Here is a 25,706-nt window from a genome sequence, read left to right as displayed (position 1 = left end):
TTCGCCATTGGTTGCAATAGGAAACCGTACCAACCAATGACTGTGCACGCTTTGGTCATGACAATATCTCCATCCAATGAGAAACGGATTTTCATAAACAGCTCCATGGTAACGACGCGAAAGTAGTTTTACCACATGACTGCTTTTTGCCGCGGCTTCCCCCCACCTGCAAGCAAGTACAATAGACTAGACTAGAATAGACTAGAATAGACTAGAATAGAAGAAAATAGAATAAAATAGAACTCCATTGGCTCCCTGAGTGGAAAATTGACATTAACTAGCTAAAAATAACATGTAACATATACAACAAATAACATGTGGAGCACAATTTGTATTTCAGTTTCTTTTTTATTATTTGAAATGTTGATTGATTATATTACAGAAAGATAGATAGATTGTTTTGTCAAGTTTAAGTGGTTTTATGTCCCTAGATCTGATTTCATACATGTATAGTACCTTCATAAATAATGTAACCGTTGTTTACCTACTTATTTACCCTCTATTTACACCTCTGGCTGGAAACGGTCCTGACTCGCTAATTTGATTGCTGCTGACAGTCAGAGCTAAAAGTAAACCAAAGAGAGAAACCTGGCTAGTTTAGCTAGCTTGCAAATTATAACTTAGAACCTGGTCTTAAGAAAAATCACAGTCATATTTAGTCACAGTTACTTGTAAATCCTGTACTCTCAGCAGTCTGTGAGGGTAGCACTGGTGGAAGTGGCCCTCACAACAATTTTGCCACTAGCATGGACTCAAGTCCATGCTAGTGGCAAAATAAATAAATAAATATTAAATATTATGCTACTGTACAATTCTACTCCACCGTATTTATTTGACAACTTTATTTACCAGTTACACTGCATGTTTCTTTGAGATTTTAAAGTGATAAAATTATTATGAACAAGACCAACCAACAATGTACATAGAAATTAAAATAAGCTGTACCTCTAGTAGCTAAAACTTTAATGCAACGGTAGTAATGACTTAATAATATAACATAGAAGTGTAATAATTACAGATTGCAATAAATGCTTATTTTATTATCAGTTATTGTGACAACTATTTTCTTGAGTAGCTACTTGTTTGATCTATAAAATGATTCATGACTGGAAAAGTAGACACTAGAGAATATTGGGTGTTATTATGTGAAAAACCACAACACTGCTGATTGATTTTTTTTCAGCTGACTTATCTATTCATCAACCGGTTATTTCAGCTGTAATAATATTAACATTGTTTTGAAAGGGAGGTCCTGTCTACCGCCTTTGCTTGCAGGATTGTAACTTGTGATAATATTCATGATGTAGAATTTGGGCTTAACAGGATCTGAAAACTTGCAGGATCAGAGCATCTAGTAAACGATAGGACACTCCCACTCTGTTGATGTATGTGCTCGTCCAGCAGGTGTCGCTGCCAGCAGACTGGTAAAGCGCCATGCCTGCCTGAGAGCAGCAACACTGTGTGGGTGTCTGCCTGTCACCCAGGGGCCCATGTCAACAGCAGAGGGAAGAAGAAGAGACGTAGAAGAAGTAACACTGTGGCAGAAATGGATCTGCGGTCTGAGCTGCTCAAGTCCATTTGGTACGGCTTCACAGCCCTGGATCTGGAGAAGAGCGGTAAGGTGTCCAAGTCTCAGCTAAAGGTGAGTGGTGGGTTCTCTCCTGGAAGATTGGCCTTTAGTGATTTTTTTTTTTGCCCGAGAATAACTACTATTTTAATCTACTGTCATTTCCTACCTCAATTCATGTTCCATCACGTGGGCTCGCTCTAAGGAAGATGAGATGAAAATGATTCGAGGTGCTGAGCAAACTAAATGTCATGAATTCATTATTCTTTATTATATTTGACTCTGTCCTTCGGTAAATAAGGGTGTGCACTATCTGATGTTCTTATCAACCTCAATATTTCCTGTGCGAACACTTTTTTTAACCTACATTCTGTTCAACAAGGAACAAATTTGTTCCCTATATTTCGAGTAAAATGCTTTCACTGCTGAAAGAGGGCACAATATGCACCTCTGTCTGGCAAGAGCACCAGAGTAACAGTTTGTTCTCAGTCTGTATATGAATGGGAGCCCTCATCTCCAAGCTGTGCTTACTCTGGGCCTCGATGTACCAGCGTGTAGTGCAAAGGGTCCTCTGGCACTGGACCTGCCCAGAGAACAGCCTGTTGAATGGAGTATGTTCACAACATGAATCTGTGTGCGTCAAAAGAACATTGTTACAGTGAGAGTAAGGACAAAGTGGAAACATGTTGGTGATTGTTGTCTCTTGCCACAGGGCTTCAATGAAGCAGCTGTATTCTTGTTGATCTCATCATTATGTCACTTAGTCTGGTGTGTGGATCAGACTCCATTTCGAGTTACCTCCACGTTCCTGCGATGTGTTGCCTGCCACTCCTGGCTCGCAGCGAGTCAGCCTCATGACAAGGCTTATCCCCCTCATGCATGCAGCCTGTGTACAGGCACCATGTTCTTAAGGCATGCTCACAGGCAAGCAGTTTGCATGCCGTGGCCTCAAAACTGACAGATGTTGTAGTGTTCTGGAGACCAGAGACAGGATGTGGTTATGGCTCAACACACGGAGACTGTCTGATAACATACAATAGATAGCTGAGGACGTTGAATTTAAAGAAATGTAAAAATAAAAGTGAAAGACTTTAGGGTTTACTTGGATTAAAAAATTCCTTTTCACACTCTAGCAGCACTTTACACTAGTTACATACATACATACATATATGCTGTTACTTATTGTTTTTAATGTCATCTGACTTTTACCATATCTTGTGGATATTTGATTTTCATAATTTGTTGTTTTATCACATTTTATCCACTTTATTCTTATTTGTATTATTTCACTTTTATCATGTGTTTTCACGTTTTCCAAGTGTACAGCTCGGAAACAAATGTATTTACACCGTCTTGTTAGTCAGTCACCTGTAACGCACTTAGAGCTGCACTGACCTGTGCAAAAGTCGCTTTAATTGATCGATTGATTTACCAGATTGATTTACCAGTTTAAATACTGCATCTGAAAATGTTCACTATGCAGTTTCTTTTCCTGTGTCTTGCTGGCATCAGTCACTTGATTTTTTTCTATGCTGTCACACTAACACGTGCAAACAATATTTTTAGAAAAATATGATGTAACAGAAATTCAAAACTTTGGCTGCCTGGCGATGAAAATTATTATTTTTTGTATTTGTTAGCCCACATGTTCTGAGTTTGTTTGCATCTGACCACTATAGAGGTTATTTAGCTTTGGCACTAGTGTAACATCACATTCATGCCATTACAGCTGATTTGATTCATCTGTGTTCTACATATAGCTTTAGCACATCACTGCTACAGTTTTAAATATGTTTGCCCTGTACATTGTGATTTTTCAGGTATTGTCCCACAACCTGTGCACAGTCCTCTCTATCCCACATGACCCAGTTGCTTTGGAGGAGCACTTTAGGGATGATGATGATGGCCCAGTTTCCAGTCAGGGTTATATGCCTTATCTCAACAAATACATCCTGGATAAGGTGATAAAAACACGACTACATAATCTTGTTGTTTCATCAACTAAATCTCTGAAGTTAAGGATGCTGCTAGAGTTCTTCTTTCAGTCTCTACATTTTGTTGTTGTAGGTTGTGGAAGGCTCTTTTAATAAGGAAAACGTAGATGAACTCTGTTGGACTCTTACGGCAAAGAAAAACTACCAGACAGACAAAAACAGCAGCACTGTTCTGCCAGAGAAGGATGCTTTTCGGCTTTGGTGTCTTTTTAATTTTTTGTCTGAGGACAAATACCCACTGGTTATGGTCCCTGATGAGGTAGGTTCAACTGCAACTACAGTAACAATCACAAAGAAAATCTGATTTCTGATAAAATAAAAATATTTTAATTGGAATATGAAGTTATGCTTGTTACTCAAAACATTACATAAATAAGATTACATAAGCAAGCTATTTTGTATTCTATTTTGTACATCTTAAACTCAGAGTTGATCATGGCTGCTTGTTTCTAAATTTAGCCACATGAATGTTGTTGAGTACAAATCTAAGACTATAGTCAGTAGTCATCATCAATTACAATCACAAAGTACACCCCAGCTGAAACCTTGTTTCTTGCCATCATGGAACACGGTGCTCTTTTTGTGCAGCAGTGTGGGCTTGTTTCTCACTTGCAAACTCTCGTTTTGGTTTCCTGTTGAGTGTTTTTCACAGCCGCTGCCAAGAGAAAGCCCTAAATTTCAAGGGCAGAGCAGTTTCTATCATACTGAGTTTAAGAAAACATTATCCAGTTTTATTTTAGTATTTTGACTTCACGCGCTGACCGCTGTACAAAAATCTGTGGTGTAATATGTACCACAGTGCTGTAAATCCTGTTTCTAAAGTAAGTGTAATTAAGAAACAACATAAATGGAAGTTACTTTAGAGAAGGGACAACATTGTTGAATGTGATCTTGAATGGGGAGTTTAAAGAAAAAGAACTGGAAACTACACACACTTGCACAAGTAAAATGAAACCCTGGTCCTCTGATTTTATCAGCCAACAGACCATTTATTGTGAAAAGCAACACACGTAGTGAAGCAAAAAAGCATCCTAGTTCCTCCCCTGATCATAACGCAGAATACATAATTACAATGAATCATATTAATGCTCACTCTCAAGATGTTTGGTTTCTTTTCCTCTTTAGGTGGAGTACCTCCTCAAGAAGATATGCATGGCTATGAGTATTGAGTTCAACTGTGTTGAATTAGAGGACTTCTTCTCCCAAGACTCAGTTCAGCAGAGTGGCATTACAGTTTGGGTTTTTCTGGAGATGATGAACTCGGGAAAGATAACTAGAGGAATTGATAAAAGCATAATCAGTATGGCTATAGAGGAAGTATACAGGGAGATAGTTGGTGATGTCCTCAAAGAGGTAGGAGATCCACCTGCCACTATTAGTCTGTGTTTTAGTTTCCAACATGCTCTTCTCTTTGGCAGTGACAGTACATGTCTGTTGGTTTGGGTGCATGCAGGGTTATCTGTGGAAAAAAGGGCAGCTAAGGAGAAACTGGAAGGAGCGCTGGTTCACATTAAGGCCGAGCAACTTGTCCTACTACACTGGGGAGGACCGCAAGGAGTGCCAGGGCAACATAGCTCTGGATGGGAACTGCTGTGTGGAGGTAAGCAGCTGGAGATGATCATCTTCCAAAGCTAAACATTTAACACTGGAAGGACCTGTGGCTTTTGATAACAATGATTTCTCTGTCAGTCCAGAAAAGAAATCCATACTGCTTATTTACTTTGTTTTGTAGCGGTTCCCAACCTGGGGGTGGGGACATCCCCAAGGTGTTGCAAGATGAAGCAGAAAGGGTCACAAGATGGTTAATTTTGCTGGTTTGTTGTCAATTGATGGAAAGTTTTATCTCTTCAGGACTAAAATAATCCCTCCAAATATTCAACACATACACATGTGTACACATGTGAAACCAGTCATGAGGAGTCGCAAGACTCTGTATGAAAATTATAGGGGTGGCAAGGAGGGCTCCATATTATGTTTCTTTTTTTTTTCTTTTTTTTTAAGAGTCTTTCCTAAGCACTCTTATTTTCTTCAGATCCTTCCTTTGACTAAAACAAAAATTGCGAATGCGAACAAGTTAAAGTGCACAAAGAATTTAAGATTAAGGACGTGAGTTTGAACCTTAAACCCTTAACACTTCCAATACCAGTATTCCTGCCAGTATTTATATCTGTTATTGTCACTTCATTCTTATGTTGTTCTGTTTATATATATATATATATATATATATATATATATATATATATATATATTAATAGATGCTGTCGAATAATGACAAAAAACCTCCCCTCCCTTCAGCAAAAATGGAAAGTTAAGAGGAAATACAGAAATAACCTTCGCCCTTTTCTGAACACTGCTCCGCACCAATAATTTTCGTACAGTCCCCAAGTAGATGTTGCCTCATATTTAGGTGTCATAACCCAAAAAGGTTGGGAACCAGCACAGTAGTTGGAAATTGAGGGCTGTCTTTTTCACATTCACTATCAGATTATAAATTTCCTCACAGATCTCACAGAGCTCAAGTGAACTGAACTGAAGATTAGTCTGCCATCCTCACACTCATGAATGACCCGTTCTGAATGTGAAGGCGAACAGAGCTGAAGTAGAGTGATTGTTCCTCAGGCTGTTTTGGTGGCTTTTAACGTGAACACTGAGTCAATTATTAGCCCATCAATGCCGCATGGTACCACACTGAGCACATTACAAACAAACATCTGGTCAAGTTCTGCCTTTTTCCAGCAAGAGCACTACACACTGCACCATGTGTTACTCCACAGCAAAACAAACAATCATTCTAAAATCATGCTTTATTATAGGAAGTAGACGATGATCAAATATTGTTTGGTCGTTCAAAATGGATCAAAAACGTCCTTTTCCCAGTGAGTTCACTGTTTTTTTTTCTCCTCACCACTGTATATTAAAGAAATGGTCATAACAAATGTAAAAAAAGAAAAATCAATGCATGATGAAGGGATATTTATTGATCGAGCGAGTGTTGCCCTTGCTGAACAGGTGCTCCCAGACCGAGATGGGAAGAGGTGCATGTTTTGTCTTAAAACCCTCTCCAAGACTTATGAAATGAGCGCCTCAGACACCAAACAGAGACAGGAGTGGACTACAGGTCAGAGGAGACTCACATTCACTGATATTGATCACTGATCAATCTTAAAAGCTTCATTTTGATATCAACACATTAAACATTTTCTTCTCCCCCACAGCGATTCAAACAGCTATCAGGCTGCATGTGGAGGGGAAAACGTCCCTCCACAAAGATCTGAAGCTGAAGCGGCGGGAGCAGCGGGAGCAGCGGGAGAAGAGACGGCAGGCCAAGGAGGAGGAGCTGCAGAGGCTGCGGGCCCTGCAGGAGGAACGGGAGCGTAAGCTGGCGGAGCTGGAGCTCCTGAAGGAGGCGCAAAAGCAGGCGCAGGCCCTCCTGGAGCAGGACGAGCAGAGGAGGCGCCAGCAGCATGAGCAGCTCCAGCAGGCCCTGGAGGTCCAGCTGCGAGAAGCTGAGGAGGTGAGTGTGGAGGCAAAGAAGGAATAAAGGAGTTTGAAATCAGAGGCAGAAATATGCGACCGTTCATGTCTTTGCCTCTTGCCGTGTGTGTCTGAAGGCCCGGGTCAGCATGCAGGCAGAAATGGCTCTGAAAGAGGAGGAAGCAGAGAGGCAGAGGAAGAGGATCCAGGAGCTGGAGGAGATGCAGAAGCGTTTGGAGGAGGCACTGCAGCTCGAGATCAAAGCCAGGCTGGATGAGGAGGCCTTCCGTTATGCCCAAGCAGGGTAGAGTGTAGCCACTCAACGCCGCCAAACACACAATTAGAGACCTACAAACAGCACAATAAGAAGTTATTTTTTCAGGTTTACAGCTTGCAAATAATGACGTAGTAGCTGTAAGTAGGGAGGTACTCGTATGTGCAGACAGCAGATATCAAGCTCACGGCTCAGAGGAGTTCATGTTGCGTTAGGTTCCTGAGGAAGTTGAGCTGCCAACAGAGGAAGTTGTTAAATGTTGCCATCAGTCAGACCTGTTGTGTTGCTGTTTCTGTGCTCTCTCAACCTGTTCAAGTTAAAATTTTCTGATGAATTTATGTGCAGACACCTTACCTCAGACCTTGTGCATCTTTTCTCACATTAACGCCTGAAATGTTCTATAAATATCTTAAACAGCTTGGTGTCAATTATAAATTCTAGAAAATATTTTTATTTTAATATTTGTTTCTCTGTTATATAGAAAAAACATAAGGTATCTGGCCCAACTTCACCTACTTCCAAGGTGCATGGAGAAAGGGCCACAAGCGGAAACGCGTTGATCAAATAGAGTTCCTCTGTTGCTGGACTTTTGACCGGTTTGTTTCTCTGTTGTGTCCAGGTTACTGGCTGAGGAGGAGGAGAAAATGAAGGCATTGATGTCACTGCAGGAGGAGCAGGAGGAGTACATCCTGAAGACACAGAGGGAGAAGCAGGAGCTCAAGCAGGAAATGGAGGCCAAGTCTCGAGCCTTGGATGAGGCACAGAGGCAGCTGGAGGAGGTTCGCGCCAACCGGCACAGGGTTGACCAGGATGTTGTGGTAAGAACCAAAAACCTAATGAACTGCACAGTAAAATAAGAAAAAAAAACACATTTAACTGAATCCATGTTATTTCTTAGAGGAAATGTTGCAACTTGCATGTTGTGGATGGCATGTTGTGTAATGTCTGAATAAACATTAAACCAATAACATCAGCTACTCTCTGCCTTATCTTGCTTTCACTTAAAACCTCTACTGTATTACTGTTATTTATTATATTTTTGTTAACTTGATATATTAATTTGGTCACTTTTATTTAACTGTGTAACATCCAGTTATGTCTTATTTACAAGGTAGATATTTACAACATGTAGTTACAGACTAGACAACACATGACAATATGCAGTGTAACAGAGATGAAACAAAACCCAATACTGTTGCATCATGTCATACAAAACAGTTCGGTTTCAAATTCCAAGCAGAACCACGGTCATCTACAAGTTTTCAAGATTTTATGCCTAAAATCACAGAGGGTTACTCCATCCTTCTTAGAATTTTTGTGACTTATTCTGTGCACTTTTTCAATGCTTATAACATCACTAGCAGAGAAGGGTTTGTCCCTCTTTCACAGAGAAGAACTCTGTAACTTCAAGTTTCTTATCTTCTAACATTTATTTTAAGTTGGTTGTAATGCCTGAGCTTTTGGGTTTATTTTGCAACCAGTGGACCTAACAAATCTGCTGACATGTTTCACCATCAGTTTATTTATTTATCTGCAGCTGCTGGGTCTGTGACACAGACGTTTTAACGAGGAGCTCTCTTTCTCCGACAGGCTGCGCAGAGGAAACTTCGCCAAGCCAGCACCAATGTTAAACACTGGAACGTCCAGATGAACAGACTGATGCGACCAATTGGACCAGGCGGTACGTATCTCATCTGCACCACGAGATGGTGCATTATGAAACAGGACAAACAGGCATTTAAAGATTTTTCACCTTTCATTCAGTGTATCACACCATATCACATAAATTGTTATTTTTTTATGCTACTGTCAGCGTTTGAATAAGTCCCATGAATGAACTGAAGATAACAAAATGCCAGTGTAAAATGCCATCTCTGTAGTTGGTTTGACATTTAACATTGATTCTAGTAAAGGTTAGTTTACGCCCTTTTTCCTATTCTACTCTGTCTCTTTGTCATAAGGGAGACAAAATAGATTATTTTTATTTAATCATATCCCTGTAAATATAGATTATTATTAAATATATTTTGATATTTCTATTTAGATTCTTTATTTTTTGAGCAATAAATTCCTTCTCTAGTTCAGCATCCGTCTGTCCATACTGCCATGTCACAGACCTAAGTCTGATTTTATTTGTCTGCTGTAAACATAGACTTTATTTTCTGAAGTATTTTGTCGTTACTGTCCTTGTTTTCAGAGAAGAGACCATCGTTAGGAAGTTCTTTCACGTCCTTCCAGATCCCAACGCAGAGAGATCCTGGGCTGCGTCTCAGAAGGAGATCAGGATCAGAGGATCAGGATGAGGAGAGCAAAGAAAATGTTGAAAACAGAGCTGGCTGTGATTTAGAAAAACGCCACTCCCATGCCTCTAATGGAGACATGGACATCCCTTAAAAAACATGAATCAGAGAGGCGGATCAGGTCAGGGCCAGAGGTGACTGTCTGTGAACAATATGTAAAAACAGTGGGACATCTACACTTAAACTGAATTTACAGTACTACCATTTTTTTATGAAATGTTGACTTTACTGACCTCATTTCACAGACAGCAACAGCTTAAACATGTTAGCGAGAAGTTGCGTTTGCAGTATTCATTGCTCAACTAAGCTTTGACTGCAACCTGTGTGAAGCCTTCTCTGGACATAAACGATACCTCAGTGCAAAGAGAAGGAGCTGTAAGAGGAGCTGAAAGTTCATGTTTAAAGAGTAATAGCTACATGCATAATGGAAGCTCATTTGTTTAGCTCTGTAATATAGAGAGAACGATTTTTCAGTTTTACATATTTTTTGTGGTAGTGGGTTGCAGCTTGACTTTTTGATGAGAAAAGGAGGTTCAGTATTAGAATTTACTGCATTTTCAGTCTAAGAGTACCACTCCTCATAAACAGGAAAGAGAAACAGACAGAGAGAGAGAGAGGGGAAGAGAGTGACTCTCAGTGCACTTCCTGTTTCTACCGTCATTTAACATAATTGTAAATAAAAGAGTGGATTAATGCCATAACCAGATTCCTGCTGTTACCTTTACTGTGTTAAATGATGTGCAACATCACACAATCTTCACTTTCACTGAAATCTGAAGTGATGCATTACACTATGAATAGCTGAAATAAATGTCATTTTGTTAACTAAGTAGATGAATTAAAAAACACCTTCAACATAAATTCCAAAGACTACACACAGTGGAAGAAGCTGACGTCGACAGTGCTGAAGTTGCAAACCGCACGTCCGCTTTAGTTTGAATTTGAGTCTGCCTCATTATGCAAAATTGAAATGTGTCACCGCTGACTAATTTCTCGCCTCCCACTGATGAAACCTTTGGCTCACATGAGTGAACAGGGACATCACCTGACAGACTGCACAAACTACATGTAGCCTGGAAAGATATTTCTCATCCATAACTGTAGTAAATAGTAATAGTAATAAATAAGTAAGTATTTATTATACTCTATCTCTCAGTATTAACAAACTTTTTTTCTTTTTGGTCTATTTTTTAATTTTATTCAGGATAAAACAGCATCACCTTCCTTTGCAAAGGGTTATATTATTAAATAATTTCTTAAAGTTACAAAGTTTCAGCATCAAAGAGAAACACAAGTATTAACCAATAAATAAGTTAATATAAAATATTAACAGTATATGGGTGATTTTAACTACCAAAGCATTTGATTTTTCTCTTTTAAGCTATATCATGGTAACAAAATTACAAAACATTGCTAAAGGCAATGTGTGTTCACAACTTTAAACTCTAAAAACAAAAAAATTGCGAGCAGCAGATGACAGTCAAAGAAAAACAGTAATAAACACTAAATAGTTTTTAACTTTCTCATTTCCTGTGGAAATTATATTTTTATATATTTATTACCACTAAATTCATGTAATTCTGAATGCATGCATTTTATTTGTAAATTGAAATGTAAATATCATGCTGCTGGAGCTACGGGCAAATATTAGCTGCTAGGTTCCCATTACCCCCTTCTCTGTCCAATGCATTAATTGTTTTTATGCTGAAATATTATATAGCTCCTGTTTTGATGTGAGATAATATAACCAAAAAGAAATGTATTTAGGAATAAGCAACATGAAATATTCAAATTTTAAAACTTGGTTTAGGCACTGTGTTTCTCTTCAATAGACAGCCTCAAGATCAGGCCATAAAAGCAGCTGCTTGTTTCCCATTAGATCTATTTATAGGGAGGAGGCAGTGTTCTCAGATCTCAGCAGTTAGTTTGGGTTTGTACAATGTTATCATAACCAATACTTGTGATAACCGGGGCCAACAAAATAAAAGACAAGTTGTAATAAATCACAGTTTCCCTCAAAGGCATCCAATAATACTGTGGTTTAATAGCATCGATTGCCAACCAAACTTACAATTAAACATATTGTTGTGCTGCACAGAAACCCTGAGGCCTTTGGGGGTGTCAGGAAGTTTCTTGCTTTCTCTGGTTGGTAATCAAGTGTCAGTATGTGAAATTCAGCTACAAAGAAATTAGATGAATAAAAATTGCTTCTGCAACATGTTGTGAAAACCATGCAACCTAATTCTATCTATCTAGTTCGGTCAACCTCCCTTTGTCCAAAGCCCAGGGTATAATGAAGACCTCAATGGCTATTTTATTAGGTACACTTGTACAGTTTAAGTTTGTAATGTAGTACAATCTCTCAGTGCAAACTTCACACAGTAATTACATTATGATGAGAAGAGAGACTTTTTTAAAAATGTTTTATTAGCCTACTGATGACTCTACTAACCACTAGAGGTGAATGGGCTTACGTGTGACAGTGCGTGTAATAAAATGGGAATGGGAGACACCAAGGCTGCATATGAACAAGGCCAGATTTTCATGCTACTCCACTGTACTGGATATTTATCGTGTCAGGCCTAGCACTTCAGAATCAGAATCAGCTTTACTGGCCAAATTTGTATATTTGCACATACAAAGAATTGGACTCTGGTTTCTCAGTGTACTCACACGTAGTATCAATAACAATGTTCAGGAACATACTCATGGACATACTGCAAACACAAGGACATGGTGACAGAAACAAATGCACAACATACAATGTCTCTATACATATAGGCCAATACATACCTATTTCTGTAAGTAAACAAGGATGCAAGTGGTGCAGGCGTGGAAGACTGTTGAAAAATAATTTTACATACATACAGTAGGTTTTTACACTTGTATTTATATTTGACAAGTGGTGGGTGGTAAATACATGTCACTGCACACTGTGCATTTTAAACTTGCGGTTTGTGAGTTTTGCTAAAGAAAAAAAAAACATCCTGAAAAACAACAGGGCATAATAAAAGAGACCTTGACTCCTCAGTCAGAGAGCTCTGTGCAGGCTCCTGTGGGATGTGTGTGTGTGTGTGTGTGTGTGTTGTGGTGGTGTGGTGGTGTGGTGTGGGGGGGGGGGCGCTGTGTCCTGGCATGTGACGAGGAGGAGGAGAGGGGGCAGTGAAGCAAAGCAAAGCAAAGCAAAGCACAGCAAAGTAAAGCTGGGAGCGAGGAGAGAGTCGGGGAGGGATTATCAGTTAACTGTGCTTATCTGCATGTGATATGGTAGCCGACAAAAAGTGTCCATTCCGTCTTTCTGCTCCCTGAGGCTCAGCGATGTGTCAGCTCGGCCGCTACACGAAGGCCTGAATCGGTCTAAGTTTATGTTAGCAGTCTGGCGTTAGCTCCTGCCGCTAGCTCCCTCCTGCTGGTGGTGACTTCACACAACTTGTCAACAGCCGATCGATCCTGGACGGGACTCGGGACTGTTTTCTCTGCTCACTCGTCTTAGCCCGTTGGCAGTTTTACGTAACGTAAAGATCTTCTGATCCAGCAGCACTACTGGGAGAGGTAAGCTAACTTGGCAAGACGGCTAACGTTTACTGAAGGCACACACGGGAATGTGGGTCAGCCACGCTAACAGCTAGTAGTAGTCAACACTCAAGGTTAGTAGCTAACTAGCTGAGTTAGCTAGCCGTACCGCACTCTTCGACGGCAGGCTGACAGGCTAACGCCGTTCACTTGTACGACTAATATTGTTTTCACTGGCAGTAAAAAAGTTTGACGGTAGCCATGACTGTAGCATAACCGTCCTTTAATTTCTCAAATGTCTGTATCCAGTTGTAGTGACTGGTGCAATTCACAGTAATGTTAGCAGAGATTTCCGAGAACCAGTGTGACAGGTTGTCTCCTGGATGACATGTCTTAACAGTCCTAACCTCAGGTGTTTTTTTTTTTTTTTTTTTGGTTTTCTTTCCTTTTGTTCCTCCATATGTTGGGAGAACACAGCTTAGACTTTGTCCTACTTTGAGCCATCTTGTAACAACAGTATTCATTCTGAAAACACTCATAGATGCCTAGTAAGTACACACAGAGTGTTTGTCAGGGCATAGCTACATTCACGGGCGGATTAATCCACTAGGGGGCCCCGGGGCAAAAATGTAACCCCCACCCCCAAAGCCCTCTCCCCCACCGCCTCCACCAGCGATCAACACTGCCTAGTGTGTACATAGTGCATGCACACTGTCCCCTTAAAGCACCCACCAAGTACACTGTGCACCCTACCATGGAGAAGAGGCAAACAATAATACAGATGTCTGCAAGCTGCAAAGAGACAAAGTTTACTTTTTAAGATAGTGGAGAACAGACTGAAATGTTTAAGATACATTAATGGCAGACCAAAACAGTGTTCAGGATAGGAATCCTATGTTGTAGGCCCCATATTGTAGTAGAAATATGGTTCTTGTTTGTGTCCAGGCCTGTTCTTTTTTTTTAAGTTTGGTTTTAGTCTTGCAGACACATGTTGTGATTAGAAAATTACAGTGGGTGATAGGATGATATATACCTGTGGGTTATATGAATTGTTTTATTTATTTAACCAGGAAGTCTCTTTAGATGCATTATTTCTTTTGCAAGAGAGACCTGACATTATGTAAATTGTCACAGTTATATTCGAACACACAATCGTTATTTACCACAATCACATATAACACAACAAAACCTGAGAGACAAGACTTGACTATTTTAAACAATTACATTCCTCGTGAAACATTTTTTGGATATGATGCCTGAAACCCTGATATGAAATTGGCGTTTCCAGACAAAGTTTATCTTCTACATTTTTTTCAAATCAATGAACAGGCCTCCTTTTTGGCTATATTGGATTTTTATTAGATTTTTGAATACAGTGCAATTAAGTACTTTGATATTTCTACTGTTACATTTGCTGTATTAGCCAATGTTTGCTCTGTTGATATTGCAGAAAATGTACTGCATTGTGATGTATACTGAGATCAGAATATAAAATTATATAATGCCATGATAGAGGATGTTATTCATATCACCCACTCAGATTAATAAGATGTTTCAGGTTTGCTGTTGTTCAGGCCTCTTAATAGTCAGGGGCAGCCGCTTGCCTGTATAGCTTTCCTTATGGGTAATCTAGGCATGGCTCCACCACAGGTGTATATCATGTCATAAGCCTATTACTATCAAGGACACTCCCTGGCTCCCCCAACACAACCAGTAGTACTGGACTGACTTGGAAAAGGACACCCAAATAAACAGATTGTCAAAGATTAGTAAACACTCTCATTTACTTGCACTGACTTCAGTTACAAGTTATAAACTTGGACCATGTGAATTTTTTTTTTTACCAGTGTGCTTACATGAAAAACAGGGAAGCATTTTGGCTATGCTACATGTTATGACAAGCTTTATGCTCATTTTGGCTAGAGACTGGTCACTGGAGTTGGGCTGTTAACCACCCACATGCTGGTTCTAATAGCATGATAGATTATATGCAGACTTTTGGGGCTAGTTAAGTGGTGTTCATTCTTGTTCTTGATGTAATGCACATGTTAAGTGCACATTGCTACTTTAATATTGCTTAAAAAATATTCTGTTCTTTAATAGTGGAGCTATGAAGGCAACGTGACAGGAGGGGCACCGCTGAGTCAGCTTCAACAGGAACCATGGAAGGGTTTCAGCAAACTGCTACAGAGCAGCACGACAGGGTGAATGGCTACTGTGAGCCCAAATCTCCCCAGGACACCGCTGATGTCAGGTGGACCTCACCGGAGGGAGAGTCTGGAGGTTCAGACAGCTGTGGTGGGACGAGTGTGTCAGAGCTGGCAGACCTGCAAGAGTTGAAGGCCAGGGAAAGTGAAGATGAGGAGGACAGGGAGGAGAAGGATGTAGCACCTGTCTCTGAAGGCCTGAAAGGGGACCACAAGAAGAGAGAGAAAGAGGGTGGATCAGGAGGAGAACAGGAGGAGAACAATCACAGCAAGCAAAACAGCAGTGCGGCGTCCAGCTACACAGGTAAGACTTTTACATCAAAATCGAATGACTTGAACTAGACCGTGACGTATTTAGGTGACGGATGTTTCTTGAGCCTTCATATTCATGCATTATTTTTATGCAGACCTGTCCCATACCTCGTCGCCCTCGTTGTCAGAGCAGTTGCGTCTTGGCCGTGAAGACAGCACAGGGTCTGGGATCAGTGTGGAGTGTAAGGTCTGCGGGGACAAGGCATCTGGCTTCCACTATGGCGTGCACGCCTGTGAGGGTTGCAAGGTAACGCAGTTTGTGTATAAGATTATAAAGTCTGATATTAGTAGTTTCGTACTTTGCAATATGAGTTGCTGAACTGGTTGTGCTGTTTCTCACTCAGGGCTTTTTCCGGCGAACCGTGCGAATGAAACTGGAATATGAACGCTGTGAGCGTTCCTGCAAGATTCAGAAGAAGAATCGTAACAAGTGCCAATACTGTCGCTTCCAGAAGTGCCTGTCCTTGGGAATGTCCCATGATGGTGAGAGGAAGAAAGAAATAAATAACAAGATGAAAGCCAATTATTTATTTTTTTTATTTTAATTTTTTTTACAAATCTAAGACTTGAATGAAAAAGTTATGAACTGACACGGGTTGGGCATAGAAGAGTTATCAAACCTGAAGTGAGTAACAAATGTGCTCATTTATTTCAAATCCTTTCTAATCTTCTTTGGAACCTTTTTACATAATTTGGTGCTGGAGGGTGAAAGGTAAAAGAAAGTTTCGGGCATAGCACATGGTAAATTGTAACTGTTACTTCTTGAGAATTCAATGAACATTATGATTCACAAAAGCACGTTACTCCTGGAACCTCCACTCAACATAAAACCAGCATGTGTGTGTATGTTTGCTTAGCGATCCGATATGGACGTATGCCTGAGGCGGAGAGGAAGAAGCTGGTGGCAGGCCTGCTTGCAGAGGAACTGAACGTTGGCAAACCAGGTGGCTCCGACCTGAAGACTTTGGCCAAACAAGTCAACACAGCCTACCTGAAGAACCTTAGTATGACCAAGAAGAGGGCCCGCAGCATCCTGACGGGCAAAACCAGCAGCACCTCGGTACATTCCACTCTTAGAACAACCTCCCTGAGCTGACCAGCCTGGTATCAAGTAATAGATGATACATGATAGTTTTAGTCAGTCTAACTTACAAGTTCCTGTTATTATATTTTCCATTCTTGTATTGTGATAATTAAAGAATGCAATACCAGGTAAACTCTAGTTCTAAGACTTTGCAGTTACAGATATTTATTCAAGAGAAATGTATTTTTGTTCCCCCTTTTAGCCATTTGTGATCTACGATGTGGACACACTCTGGAAGGCAGAAAGTGGTTTAGTCTGGAGCCAGTTACTTCCAGGTGCACCCCTGACCAAGGAGATTGGGGTCCATGTGTTCTACCGCTGCCAGTGCACTACGGTGGAGACTGTGCGAGAGCTCACCGAGTTTGCCAAGTGCATTCCAGGGTTTGTTGACCTCTTCCTTAATGACCAGGTGAGTCTCCTCAGTGTGCTGTCCAGTAACTTGATTTGTATGTGACACTACAGGAAGACACTAATGTAATGATTCTCCATCTGCTTTCTGCAGGTGACTTTGCTGAAATATGGTGTGCACGAGGCTATTTTTGCCATGCTGCCGTCTCTCATGAACAAAGATGGACTCTTGGTGGCCAATGGTAAAGGCTTTGTTACCAGGGAGTTCCTGCGCAGCTTAAGAAAGCCTTTCAGTGAGATCATGGAGCCCAAGTTTGAGTTTGCTGTCAAGTTTAATGCTCTGGAGCTGGATGACAGTGACCTGGCCCTGTTTGTTGCTGCCATTATTCTCTGTGGAGGTGAGAGCAGGGCTTTCTTGTTCAGTATGATGATGCTTGTTATGTTCAGGATATCACCACATCTTCAAACATTTTTCAGAATTCAGTTCCCTCAAAAAAAAAAAAAAAAAGGCCTTAGAACTATTAAAAAGTCTTATGTGTTTTCTTACAGAAGTCTCTACTTAATTTTAGGTTTGAGATGTTTTTGTATCCGATTACAGCCTGTCAGCAAATGTTACACTCTTATAAATTAAAAGTGGGATATTTTTGACAGTGGATTGTGCACAGAGGAAGCAATTCCATCCTTTTCTGTAGCATTCTAGTCAGTTACCACAGACCTGTGGCGACAACTGTCATTACTGTGGGTTGTAACAAAAGTACTAGTCGTGCTACTGTTGGGATATTCTCTGTCTCATTATGGTTAAAAACCTGAACTCAAATGAATTAATCATTTGTATTTTATGGTGCCTCCATGTTGCATTCATTCAATTAATTATATCATTAGGAATTATTGTTATATACTGCTAGGAAGTACTGAAAAAGTGATGTCACTTCACCCTTACTTATCACTTATCAACAAGTCCCTTCTAGTTTTCCATCATACTCTAATAATTTGGTCAATATGGTAATGAAAAAGTATTAAATTGAACTCTATGTGGTATTAAAAAATCTTAGATTTAACTTGGTGAACCTGCAGAAATCCTGTGTGTTTGCTTAGTGAAAACTGTGACTCACCATGAGCTCTCCGTTCCACCCATCGTGTTCTCCCAGATCGTCCCGGGCTAATGAACGTGAAGCAGGTGGAACAGAGTCAGGACAACATCCTCCAGGCCCTGGACCTGCACCTCCAAGCAAACCACTCTGACTCTGTCTACCTCTTCCCAAAGCTGCTGCAGAAGATGGCCGACCTCCGTCAGCTGGTTACTGAGAACGCTCAGCTTGTCCAAAAGATTAAAAAGACTGAGTCTGAAACCTCTCTCCACCCTCTACTACAGGAGATCTACAAAGACATGTATTAGTGTTCTTCAGCACAGACTGCTTTCAGCAATACTGTTACAGACTTAATTTACGTTTATTATAATACACTGCATTCAGTACAAGCACTGTTCCACGTTCGGGCACGGACATTAACATGTGCAGATGAGGCAAAGTCATGGTAGGGCTAACACAATCAGCAAAGTCTTCACAATGTCAGCATTACCTTCAGCACAGTAATGTGTGTGCGTGTGTGTGTGTGTGTGTGTGAGAGAGAGTGAGAGTGTGTGAGAGAGAGGGAGAGTGTGTGTGTGAGAGATGAGCATCTGGAATCATTTGCTGCAAGTCCTAGTTTCCCACAACGGTCACTTAACAGAGAGAATGATATGTTTTCTCACCGAGGCTGCTCCTATTTCACCCTAATAGCAAAACTGACCCCAGAGCAGCATCCAGAGAGAGCTTCTCCTCACTCACCTCGCCTCTGTGTTTTGCTGTAAAGGGAAAGCATTTCATGTTCTTAAACCAATGGCATAGCTGAGTTGAGCTGTCAGTTTGGACTTTGCAAGAGTTTCTTATGATGCCAATGTGTTTGGTAGAGTGATTGTTCTCAGACTTCGGGTGAAGCTGAAGATGCACAAATTGGGTTTTGTTTACATCTTTATCATCATCATCATAATCATCATCATCATCATCATCATCATCAATGACTGCTTTCTTTGCCATTTGGTTTATAGAACACAAACTGGGCTGGCTCCAGCAGTGTAGAGCTCTCTCAATGCAGCTGTCTGTGCAATACCGTTTCCATTTTTCAATAAATGTGGAGATCCAAGTTATTTAGATTCTGTCCTAAAGCCATCTACCCGAGGGGTAATCAATGGACTATGCTGCATAGATTTAGTTTCTGAAGCTGACACTATAAACTCATGACCCATTGAAGTACAAGGGACAGCATGTTTTTCTTTTCTTTCTTTTTTTTTAAATCTGCAAATTATCATGAACTTGCCATTTTAAGGTTTTTCCTAGTTTATTCTTTGTAATTATGTTACTAATTATTTGTAATTGTTGATCATACTTGTAAGGGCAAAACATGAATTACTATCTTGTTTTATGTATTTAGTATATGTGTTCTTTCGTTATTACATGCCTGCCTATTTAGTTTAGGTTGTACCAAATATATCATTGAGCATACCAACAATTTTTTTCCTTGATAAGGAACTTGGATTTAACACCTTAGCAGGAGTTACCTAAAACCAGCATACTGTACCATGATATCATTATTGGCAAAATGGATGATTAGAAATTAATCAACATCCAGCATCTGGTATCATAAATCGTTTCTGTATTCACCCTAGATATAACCACAGTCCTAGATTACTACCCTGTCTCTGTATAGCCTGATTTTTTCTTTTTGGGAGGGGCTAAAGTGTTACAGCCTCACAATACTGTGGCCACGACTTACAAGTTTCTGTTTTGATTTTTTTTTTTTCTTCATTTTTTTCACTGTACTTATTCTGAATGGACTTCAGTATGTCAGCAGTGATGCATACTGACTCCACCCTCAGATGTCTCCTCTTGTGCTCTTATTCTGTCTTGATCCCTATCTACCTCTAATGTATGATCTGTGACATTATTCCACTGTCTCATCTAATTTCTGACATTTTTTTCTTTTTTTAATTATTACTTTTTTGGCCCCAATTCCTGCTTTTGATACACTTTGCAAATTTGAGTTTATTGGCTGATGTGGAGGGATAAAATGAGAAAGTACACCCAAAAGGTCGATGTAAGCTACCTCTATGCTTGTGTAAGTGATGGATTGATATATTTGTTTACAAAAGCACATGAAAACTTGACATTTCGTTCTTAAGGTCACATGTAACCTATCTGCAGATCTAGTTTAGTTGCATCTCACTTATAAACTTTATTAGAAAACACCGATTCTCTCCACTTTTATTAATATGAGGCAAATTATATGTCAAATGCACATGACTGCAGATTACCAACTTTTATTCCCCCCTCCCACCCACATGTTAAAGTAACCTCTGGTGTGTTTACCATGGCTCATTAAACTCAGGGAGATGCAGACTGATGGACGGGTATCTGGGGATTTGGAAAACGTTACGTACAAACGTCAACGTCACGTTTCTATTGGTTCGTTGCTAAGTTAATTGGTAAAAGCAAACCGGCTGTTAACTATTTAGACGGTGGGATGGAGGCTGCTTGGCGGGATGCTCAAAACACATGGAGGATGGACTCGGGCCGTAGTGGAGGTGTCTGTAGGTAAGTGGCAAGCGGCACTTGGTCGCATTTAAAACCACAAAAGCGGACAAAAAAAAAAAAAAAAAGAGTTTGCTGAGTTTGTGCTACTTTCAAATGGAGCTGTGCTGCATTCGGGTTGCTGCCGTTAAGGCGTAAAACTGACTTTAAGGTAACGCAGGTGAAATGAAATCAGGCAAAGTCGATCTCAAGAGTGTGTTTAACCTGAAGGGAAAGTGTGGCAGCGTAGAGAGCCATGATGGATGTGTATCAAGCAGGAACGATGATGAATTTTCCCCCCGACACTTGGCCAGGAGTCAGACTTTGGCAGTAACTTTGGCCTGTGTTGATAGTTATGACATTTAAAGGGAAAATCAGTCAGTTATGACATTTAAAGGAAAAATCAATTGTGACAACTTCCACAAATGATGTGGACACCGCCAGCTATTTAAGTTAGTTACTGTTGGTAACTTTTTGCAGCAGTTGGAAGTCTTGATTTCCCGACGGCACATAAACGCGCAGATGAGTTGTTGGGGAGCTCATGTCTGTGTGGGAATTTTTTTGTTTATTCATTTTTTCTTCTTATACTTCAGTTTTATCCCCAACAAAAATACTACACTAGAAGATAGTTATTGCGAGATGTCGTTGCCAGCTGCTAATTGTAAGAATAGGGTCTGTTCCCGTTGTTTTTCAAACAGTCAGGTTAACAGTCGCCTCTGAGGTTTTAACGTTTCTAACCAGAGCTGTAGACTTGAGACTAACATGAGACCAAAAATATCAAATATAATAGCTTGAGCCTTGACTTGCACTTGACCACTCTGAGACTTCACTTATGTCAGACGTCGTTTGACTTCAGAGCTGATGCCTTAAAGTTTTGACCTTGTTAAAATCCAGAGGTGATAATGATGTATACATGTTAGGCAGGCCTTGCATTGAATGTACCCAACCTATGTATATGAGGGGGATGGTCACATGCTGTAGGCAACTGAGTTGTTGGTAGATTTAAAAAAAAAAATAAAAAATAAAAAATAGTCTAGCAACAATTTTGATTGCTTAATTCATTTTTCAAGCAAAAATGGTGAAATGACGCCAAACATTTAGGGTAGTTGCTAAAACAATACATTGGAAGTATCATGTCATGGTAGGCTCTGCGAAAGTGTGATGGGCATTTTTGACTTTTTTTTTTGGTTTGTTTGTTTGTTTTTGTTTTGTTTCTTTGACTAAATGATTTTAAATCTAACGAATGAAAGACGACTTAATCAGTAATTAAAATGATTGTTAGTAACTGCCCTTGTCCTTTTTTAAGGGCCATTCAGAGATCTGAGAGACTTGCGTTTTGAAGGCTTGACTCAGAGTTGCCCCAAGGGACACACACCAGTTCTACTTCAAATATCACATGGTTGAAATGTACTCTCTTCTCTTTTTCATTACAGGCATTTCATAAATGGCTCTTGCAGATTTGGTCCAAGGTGTAATTATCAACATGAATGGCCAGTTATCCCATCAGCCCAAGTATGTCGGTACTTTCAGAAAGGTGGATGCTGGTATGGTGAACGATGCAGGTAACCCAACCCCACCCCACCTCCCTTGCATATATAACTATTTGAAAGAGGACGATATGCACACAAATTTCATTGGCTCATTCAATATTTTCCACTTTTAGGTATCTTCATGTCCTTCAACCTGTAGTTGCAGCTGTTGCAGGTAGAAGAGGTTCAGTTCCCAATGTGTCCTCCTCTAGGGTGGCTCATGCCCCACCTGACAGAAGAGGGTCAGAGCCTGCTCTTCTGCAGGCTGAGGTGATGTCCAGGCCGGAATGCAGCAGATCAGAGACAGTGGCTGATCTATCAGATGTTCAAAATAACATTGGGCATCTGGCATCAGATATTAATGAGGAACAATCGCACGGTATTTCATATTTTCATTGGTGAAACTGGTTTTGGTCAGAATTTCTCCGTACTTAACTTTTTTTTTACTACTTTTTTTTTCAGATACTGATTCTCTTCTGACTGCTTCTTGGGAATCGGTGCAAAACTCAATCGCTTCTCAAGCAGGTGCATGTGATCAAAGAAACAAACAGGTTAGTGTCTAATTTTCTGTGTTAAATGTGACCATTGTACAGGGCTTAGTAGTGAATTAAACTAGATGAAATCCTGGATGCTTTTACTGATTGCAAACTCTTTTGTGTTCAGCAGACGTCTTCAGCTGAGACAACAGAGGACGGCGCTGCGGCTGCAGCCTCTAGTACCCAGGGGAACGTAGAGGAAATGGAGGCCTTCCTCCAGAGTAAAAATGTGACCTGTGGGATCTGCATGGACAAGGTGTATGAAAAGACAGATCCGAGATACCATATTTTTGGAATCTTGCCAAACTGCAATCACTCTTTCTGTTTACAATGCATCAGGACCTGGAGGAAAACAAGAGACCTTGGGCTGGATGTGGTAAAGTAGGTTTCACTGTCATTTGACTATTTAACTGCAGCTGACGACACTACATAAAGGATCTGGCGTGACGTCATTGTTAAATGATTATTCCTCAGGACCTGCCCACAGTGCAGAGTGAGGTCTGCCTTTTATGTTCCGAACAAATACTGGGTTGAAGGACAAGCAAAGGAAAGTGTAATTGCTGCCTTCAAAGAGAAATGCAGGTATGGTGAGAGATTCTGTTTTGATAGCAGCACTAATCAATACAGCAGTTCAACGTAAGCCTAGTTCTAAAGTAAGTGGAGCATAATTGGATATTTTCCCACTCATTCTAAACTGTATGAACATTGCAGACTCTGAAACACACAGATTTTTCCATGTATGCAGCCCTTAATAAGGCAAAGTGATGCCTACAATTATAACATATATCTGAGCCTCAAACTGTCATTTTTGGAAGTTAGCTGGTGAGGCTACAGTGACTTCCTGTTCACATAGTATGTTGCTCTTAATTGGGCAGTGTTTCAACATGTCCTATCAACAGTTAGTCTTTCAATTTCATCTTCTTTTTTTTTTATCTATCCGATTTTAATAAATGACTAGTTTTAAACTAGCTTGAAGTCACTAAAAATTTTCCAGACTTTACGTTCAGACTTAGTGATGGATTTAGGAAGAGCTGGTGCTGCCCAATCCAGGGTTTCAGGTCTAATATGACTGTCCTTAAACGTTTAAGTGTCCACGTCAGGGCAGACCCCCACCCCTCCCCATTTTAAATTCCAATGGTTAGAAGTGATTCTTTTGCTTGACATGCTGTGGAGTTACATTCAAATTGAGTGACACTTGACTGACACACACCTGCAATTGAAACGCGTAACAATGTGCCACAGCTAGAGTAGTAACACATCTGGCAAACAAATCACTGCTACCAATATAACTGTCTTCATGTTCCAAAAATAAAAATGATCTAAAAGTTGATTTCAGTGACTATAAATATCTGGCTTCAATATTTACTGTATGGAGAGCCTGTCCAAAGTTTGCAAATGCAGAGCTTGATCCTAAATTTGAAATTTAAAAACAAATGTGAAACTTGTATTAAACAAATGGGATTGGATGTCTTTTACTGCACTGATAACTTAGCCAATGAAGACAAATTCTAATAAGCCTGCGACATATGATCAATCCTATATTTTGGGTTTTTAAGCGTCAAGATTAACCCAGTTGTCTAAACCACTAATGGCTGAATGTACCTGAACTGTAGCTCACCCACTGCAGCAAAATAACTGCTTGTGTGCACAACAATTGAAGCACCGTAGATTAAAGTTGCTCTGTAGTACAATGGAAATTTTACTTGTTTTGCCTTAAGTGTTAAGTAAAGATAAATGCCTAATTGCCTTTAATCTAAAGCCAATGCTGAGTTCTTGTGATTTGTTTGACAAGTGCATCTGAAGAACCCTTCCTGTTCTGTCTCATCTGTCACGATTACAGTAAGAAAAGCTGCGGTTACTATGCACGATACAGATGTTGTCCCTTCAAAACGGAGTGCCTTTATCGACATATTAAACCCAAACGTCGCAGATCACTTCCGGTAAATATACTTTAACTCTCTAGTTATCTCTCATGACTCTTGTTATGCATGAGACTATGTTGGTTTGTTTACTTTCCCCATACATTTGTTTCCTGTTCTTAGTATCCTAAAGAAGATGAAGACGACTATGATGTAGATCTCCTTAATTTTTTCATAGCCATGACCTTTCTCGGCGATGAAGAAGACGAAGATGACGACGACTTTCCTTTTTACCTAACTGAAGAGTATGGTTTCTGAGCTTTTTCATTCTTTTTGTCAGTGCCTGAAACCACTGAATGGGGCCTCGTTATCATTAGCCCCAGGGGAACACATAGCTGTCTTTCGACCCTTCTGTCCTCCTTGTATCAGTATTGAAGCAACTTTTGAGTAGCCATGATCAGCATCAAAGTTATGAACCATGCACCATGGAGTGCCAAATCTGAAGTTTCTAATTAGTCAGACTACAGCAAGTAATTTAGAAGAACCTCCCTGTGAAATTGCCTTCTAAAGTCCAGAGTGTAACTTGGCACTCCACGGCACATGGTTTGTTTCCCCTGCTTTAGATATAAGCACCCCAGATAGAAATTTAAGGTTTGTCCTACCACTAATGATTTTGTGTTTAATTTGTGGCCTTCTAGTTCAGGGTTTACCTTACCCTCCCATGGCCATAGTGCCTCAAACTTGTTGCAGATTGTTAGTTTCCCCTTAACCTGATCCTTTCTGACTCCTCTCCTAGCAGTTTGCGCCAGTTTGATATTTTAAAGTGTTGTGTGGATGGTGGTTTTAATTGTCTAAAGATAAAAAGTGTACTGTACCCCCTTCTTTCTTATGTCCACTACCGGTAATACCTGCCTCAAGTGGTAGTCATGACACCTGTTTTCCTGGTTTTGGCAAGAACAGAAAATGTTAAGATTTTATTTCTTTTAAACAAGTTGTACTTGTACACAGAAAATAAAACATTGCTTCGCACGTTGTCTCACTGAAAACTTGTGTCGTGCTCTTTATTGACCCTTTCATACATTTTTGTAAGCTTCAATCTCTAAT

General features: G+C 40.1%; 3 protein-coding genes across 6 annotated transcripts; all 3 read left to right on the top strand.

Annotated features, from left to right (window-relative positions):
* The first annotated feature begins 132 nt into the window (after nucleotides 1-132).
* On the top strand, nucleotides 133-10,315 carry LOC139620479 (differentially expressed in FDCP 6 homolog). Of its 3 annotated transcripts, XM_071476075.1 has the most exons (13): nucleotides 133-172; nucleotides 1,405-1,642; nucleotides 3,388-3,528; nucleotides 3,635-3,820; nucleotides 4,687-4,914; nucleotides 5,015-5,161; nucleotides 6,375-6,437; nucleotides 6,571-6,679; nucleotides 6,777-7,075; nucleotides 7,173-7,339; nucleotides 7,929-8,127; nucleotides 8,900-8,990; nucleotides 9,507-10,315. In XM_071476075.1, exons 2-13 carry the CDS (start codon nucleotides 1,547-1,549, stop codon nucleotides 9,701-9,703), a joined length of 1,923 nt encoding a protein of 640 aa, XP_071332176.1. In that variant the 5' UTR covers nucleotides 133-172; nucleotides 1,405-1,546; the 3' UTR covers nucleotides 9,704-10,315. The 3 variants fall into 3 exon arrangements, with proteins under 3 accessions (XP_071332176.1, XP_071332174.1, XP_071332175.1); XM_071476073.1 differs by lacking the exon at nucleotides 133-172 and having other exon boundaries at nucleotides 942-1,642; XM_071476074.1 differs by lacking the exons at nucleotides 133-172; nucleotides 6,375-6,437 and having other exon boundaries at nucleotides 956-1,642.
* Nucleotides 10,316-12,734: 2,419 nt separating this feature from the next.
* ppardb (peroxisome proliferator-activated receptor delta b) lies at nucleotides 12,735-20,055 on the top strand. Its single transcript, XM_071476078.1, has 8 exons — nucleotides 12,735-13,161; nucleotides 15,226-15,633; nucleotides 15,737-15,888; nucleotides 15,986-16,124; nucleotides 16,499-16,701; nucleotides 16,928-17,134; nucleotides 17,228-17,471; nucleotides 18,222-20,055. The coding sequence occupies exons 2-8, from the start codon at nucleotides 15,285-15,287 to the stop codon at nucleotides 18,467-18,469; spliced, it is 1,542 nt and encodes a 513-aa protein (XP_071332179.1). The 5' UTR covers nucleotides 12,735-13,161; nucleotides 15,226-15,284; the 3' UTR covers nucleotides 18,470-20,055.
* A 495-nt stretch (nucleotides 20,056-20,550) lies between these two features.
* mkrn4 (makorin, ring finger protein, 4) lies at nucleotides 20,551-25,648 on the top strand. Of its 2 annotated transcripts, none has more exons than XM_071476082.1 (8): nucleotides 20,551-20,702; nucleotides 22,112-22,240; nucleotides 22,342-22,586; nucleotides 22,670-22,758; nucleotides 22,874-23,124; nucleotides 23,218-23,325; nucleotides 24,584-24,683; nucleotides 24,786-25,648. In XM_071476082.1, the coding sequence occupies exons 1-8, from the start codon at nucleotides 20,632-20,634 to the stop codon at nucleotides 24,918-24,920; spliced, it is 1,128 nt and encodes a 375-aa protein (XP_071332183.1). In that variant the 5' UTR covers nucleotides 20,551-20,631; the 3' UTR covers nucleotides 24,921-25,648. The 2 variants fall into 2 exon arrangements, with proteins under 2 accessions (XP_071332183.1, XP_071332182.1); XM_071476081.1 differs by having other exon boundaries at nucleotides 22,871-23,124.
* The last annotated feature ends 58 nt before the right edge of the window (nucleotides 25,649-25,706 follow it).

Source organism: Trachinotus anak, unplaced genomic scaffold (assembly GCF_046630095.1).
Source record: "Trachinotus anak isolate AG129_WGS33_773 ecotype Australia unplaced genomic scaffold, CSIRO_AGI_Tana_v1 ptg000004l, whole genome shotgun sequence".
In the NCBI taxonomy this organism is placed as follows: domain Eukaryota; kingdom Metazoa; phylum Chordata; class Actinopteri; order Carangiformes; family Carangidae; genus Trachinotus; species Trachinotus anak.
This window is presented reverse-complemented; position numbering and strand designations above follow the sequence as displayed.

What these genes read in the sequence shown, in the direction of transcription:
- LOC139620479 (XM_071476073.1), top strand. Translation starts at nt 1,388, where the DNA reads ATGTGCTCGTCCAGCAGGTGTCGCTGCCAGCAGACTGGTAAAGCGCCA. An exon ending in TGTCCAAGTCTCAGCTAAAG is followed by an intron (nt 1,643 to 3,387) that starts GTGAGTGGTGGG and finishes GTGATTTTTCAG; the next exon opens with GTATTGTCCCACAACCTGTG. An exon ending in TCAAAAACGTCCTTTTCCCA is followed by an intron (nt 6,438 to 6,570) that starts GTGAGTTCACTG and finishes CTTGCTGAACAG; the next exon opens with GTGCTCCCAGACCGAGATGG.
- ppardb (XM_071476078.1), top strand. Translation starts at nt 15,285, where the DNA reads ATGGAAGGGTTTCAGCAAACTGCTACAGAGCAGCACGACAGGGTGAAT. An exon ending in CTTGGGAATGTCCCATGATG is followed by an intron (nt 16,125 to 16,498) that starts GTGAGAGGAAGA and finishes ATGTTTGCTTAG; the next exon opens with CGATCCGATATGGACGTATG. An exon ending in ACCTCTTCCTTAATGACCAG is followed by an intron (nt 17,135 to 17,227) that starts GTGAGTCTCCTC and finishes TGCTTTCTGCAG; the next exon opens with GTGACTTTGCTGAAATATGG.
- mkrn4 (XM_071476081.1), top strand. Translation starts at nt 20,632, where the DNA reads ATGGAGGCTGCTTGGCGGGATGCTCAAAACACATGGAGGATGGACTCG. An exon ending in CTTGGGCTGGATGTGGTAAA is followed by an intron (nt 23,125 to 23,217) that starts GTAGGTTTCACT and finishes ATTATTCCTCAG; the next exon opens with GACCTGCCCACAGTGCAGAG. An exon ending in AACGTCGCAGATCACTTCCG is followed by an intron (nt 24,684 to 24,785) that starts GTAAATATACTT and finishes TCCTGTTCTTAG; the next exon opens with TATCCTAAAGAAGATGAAGA.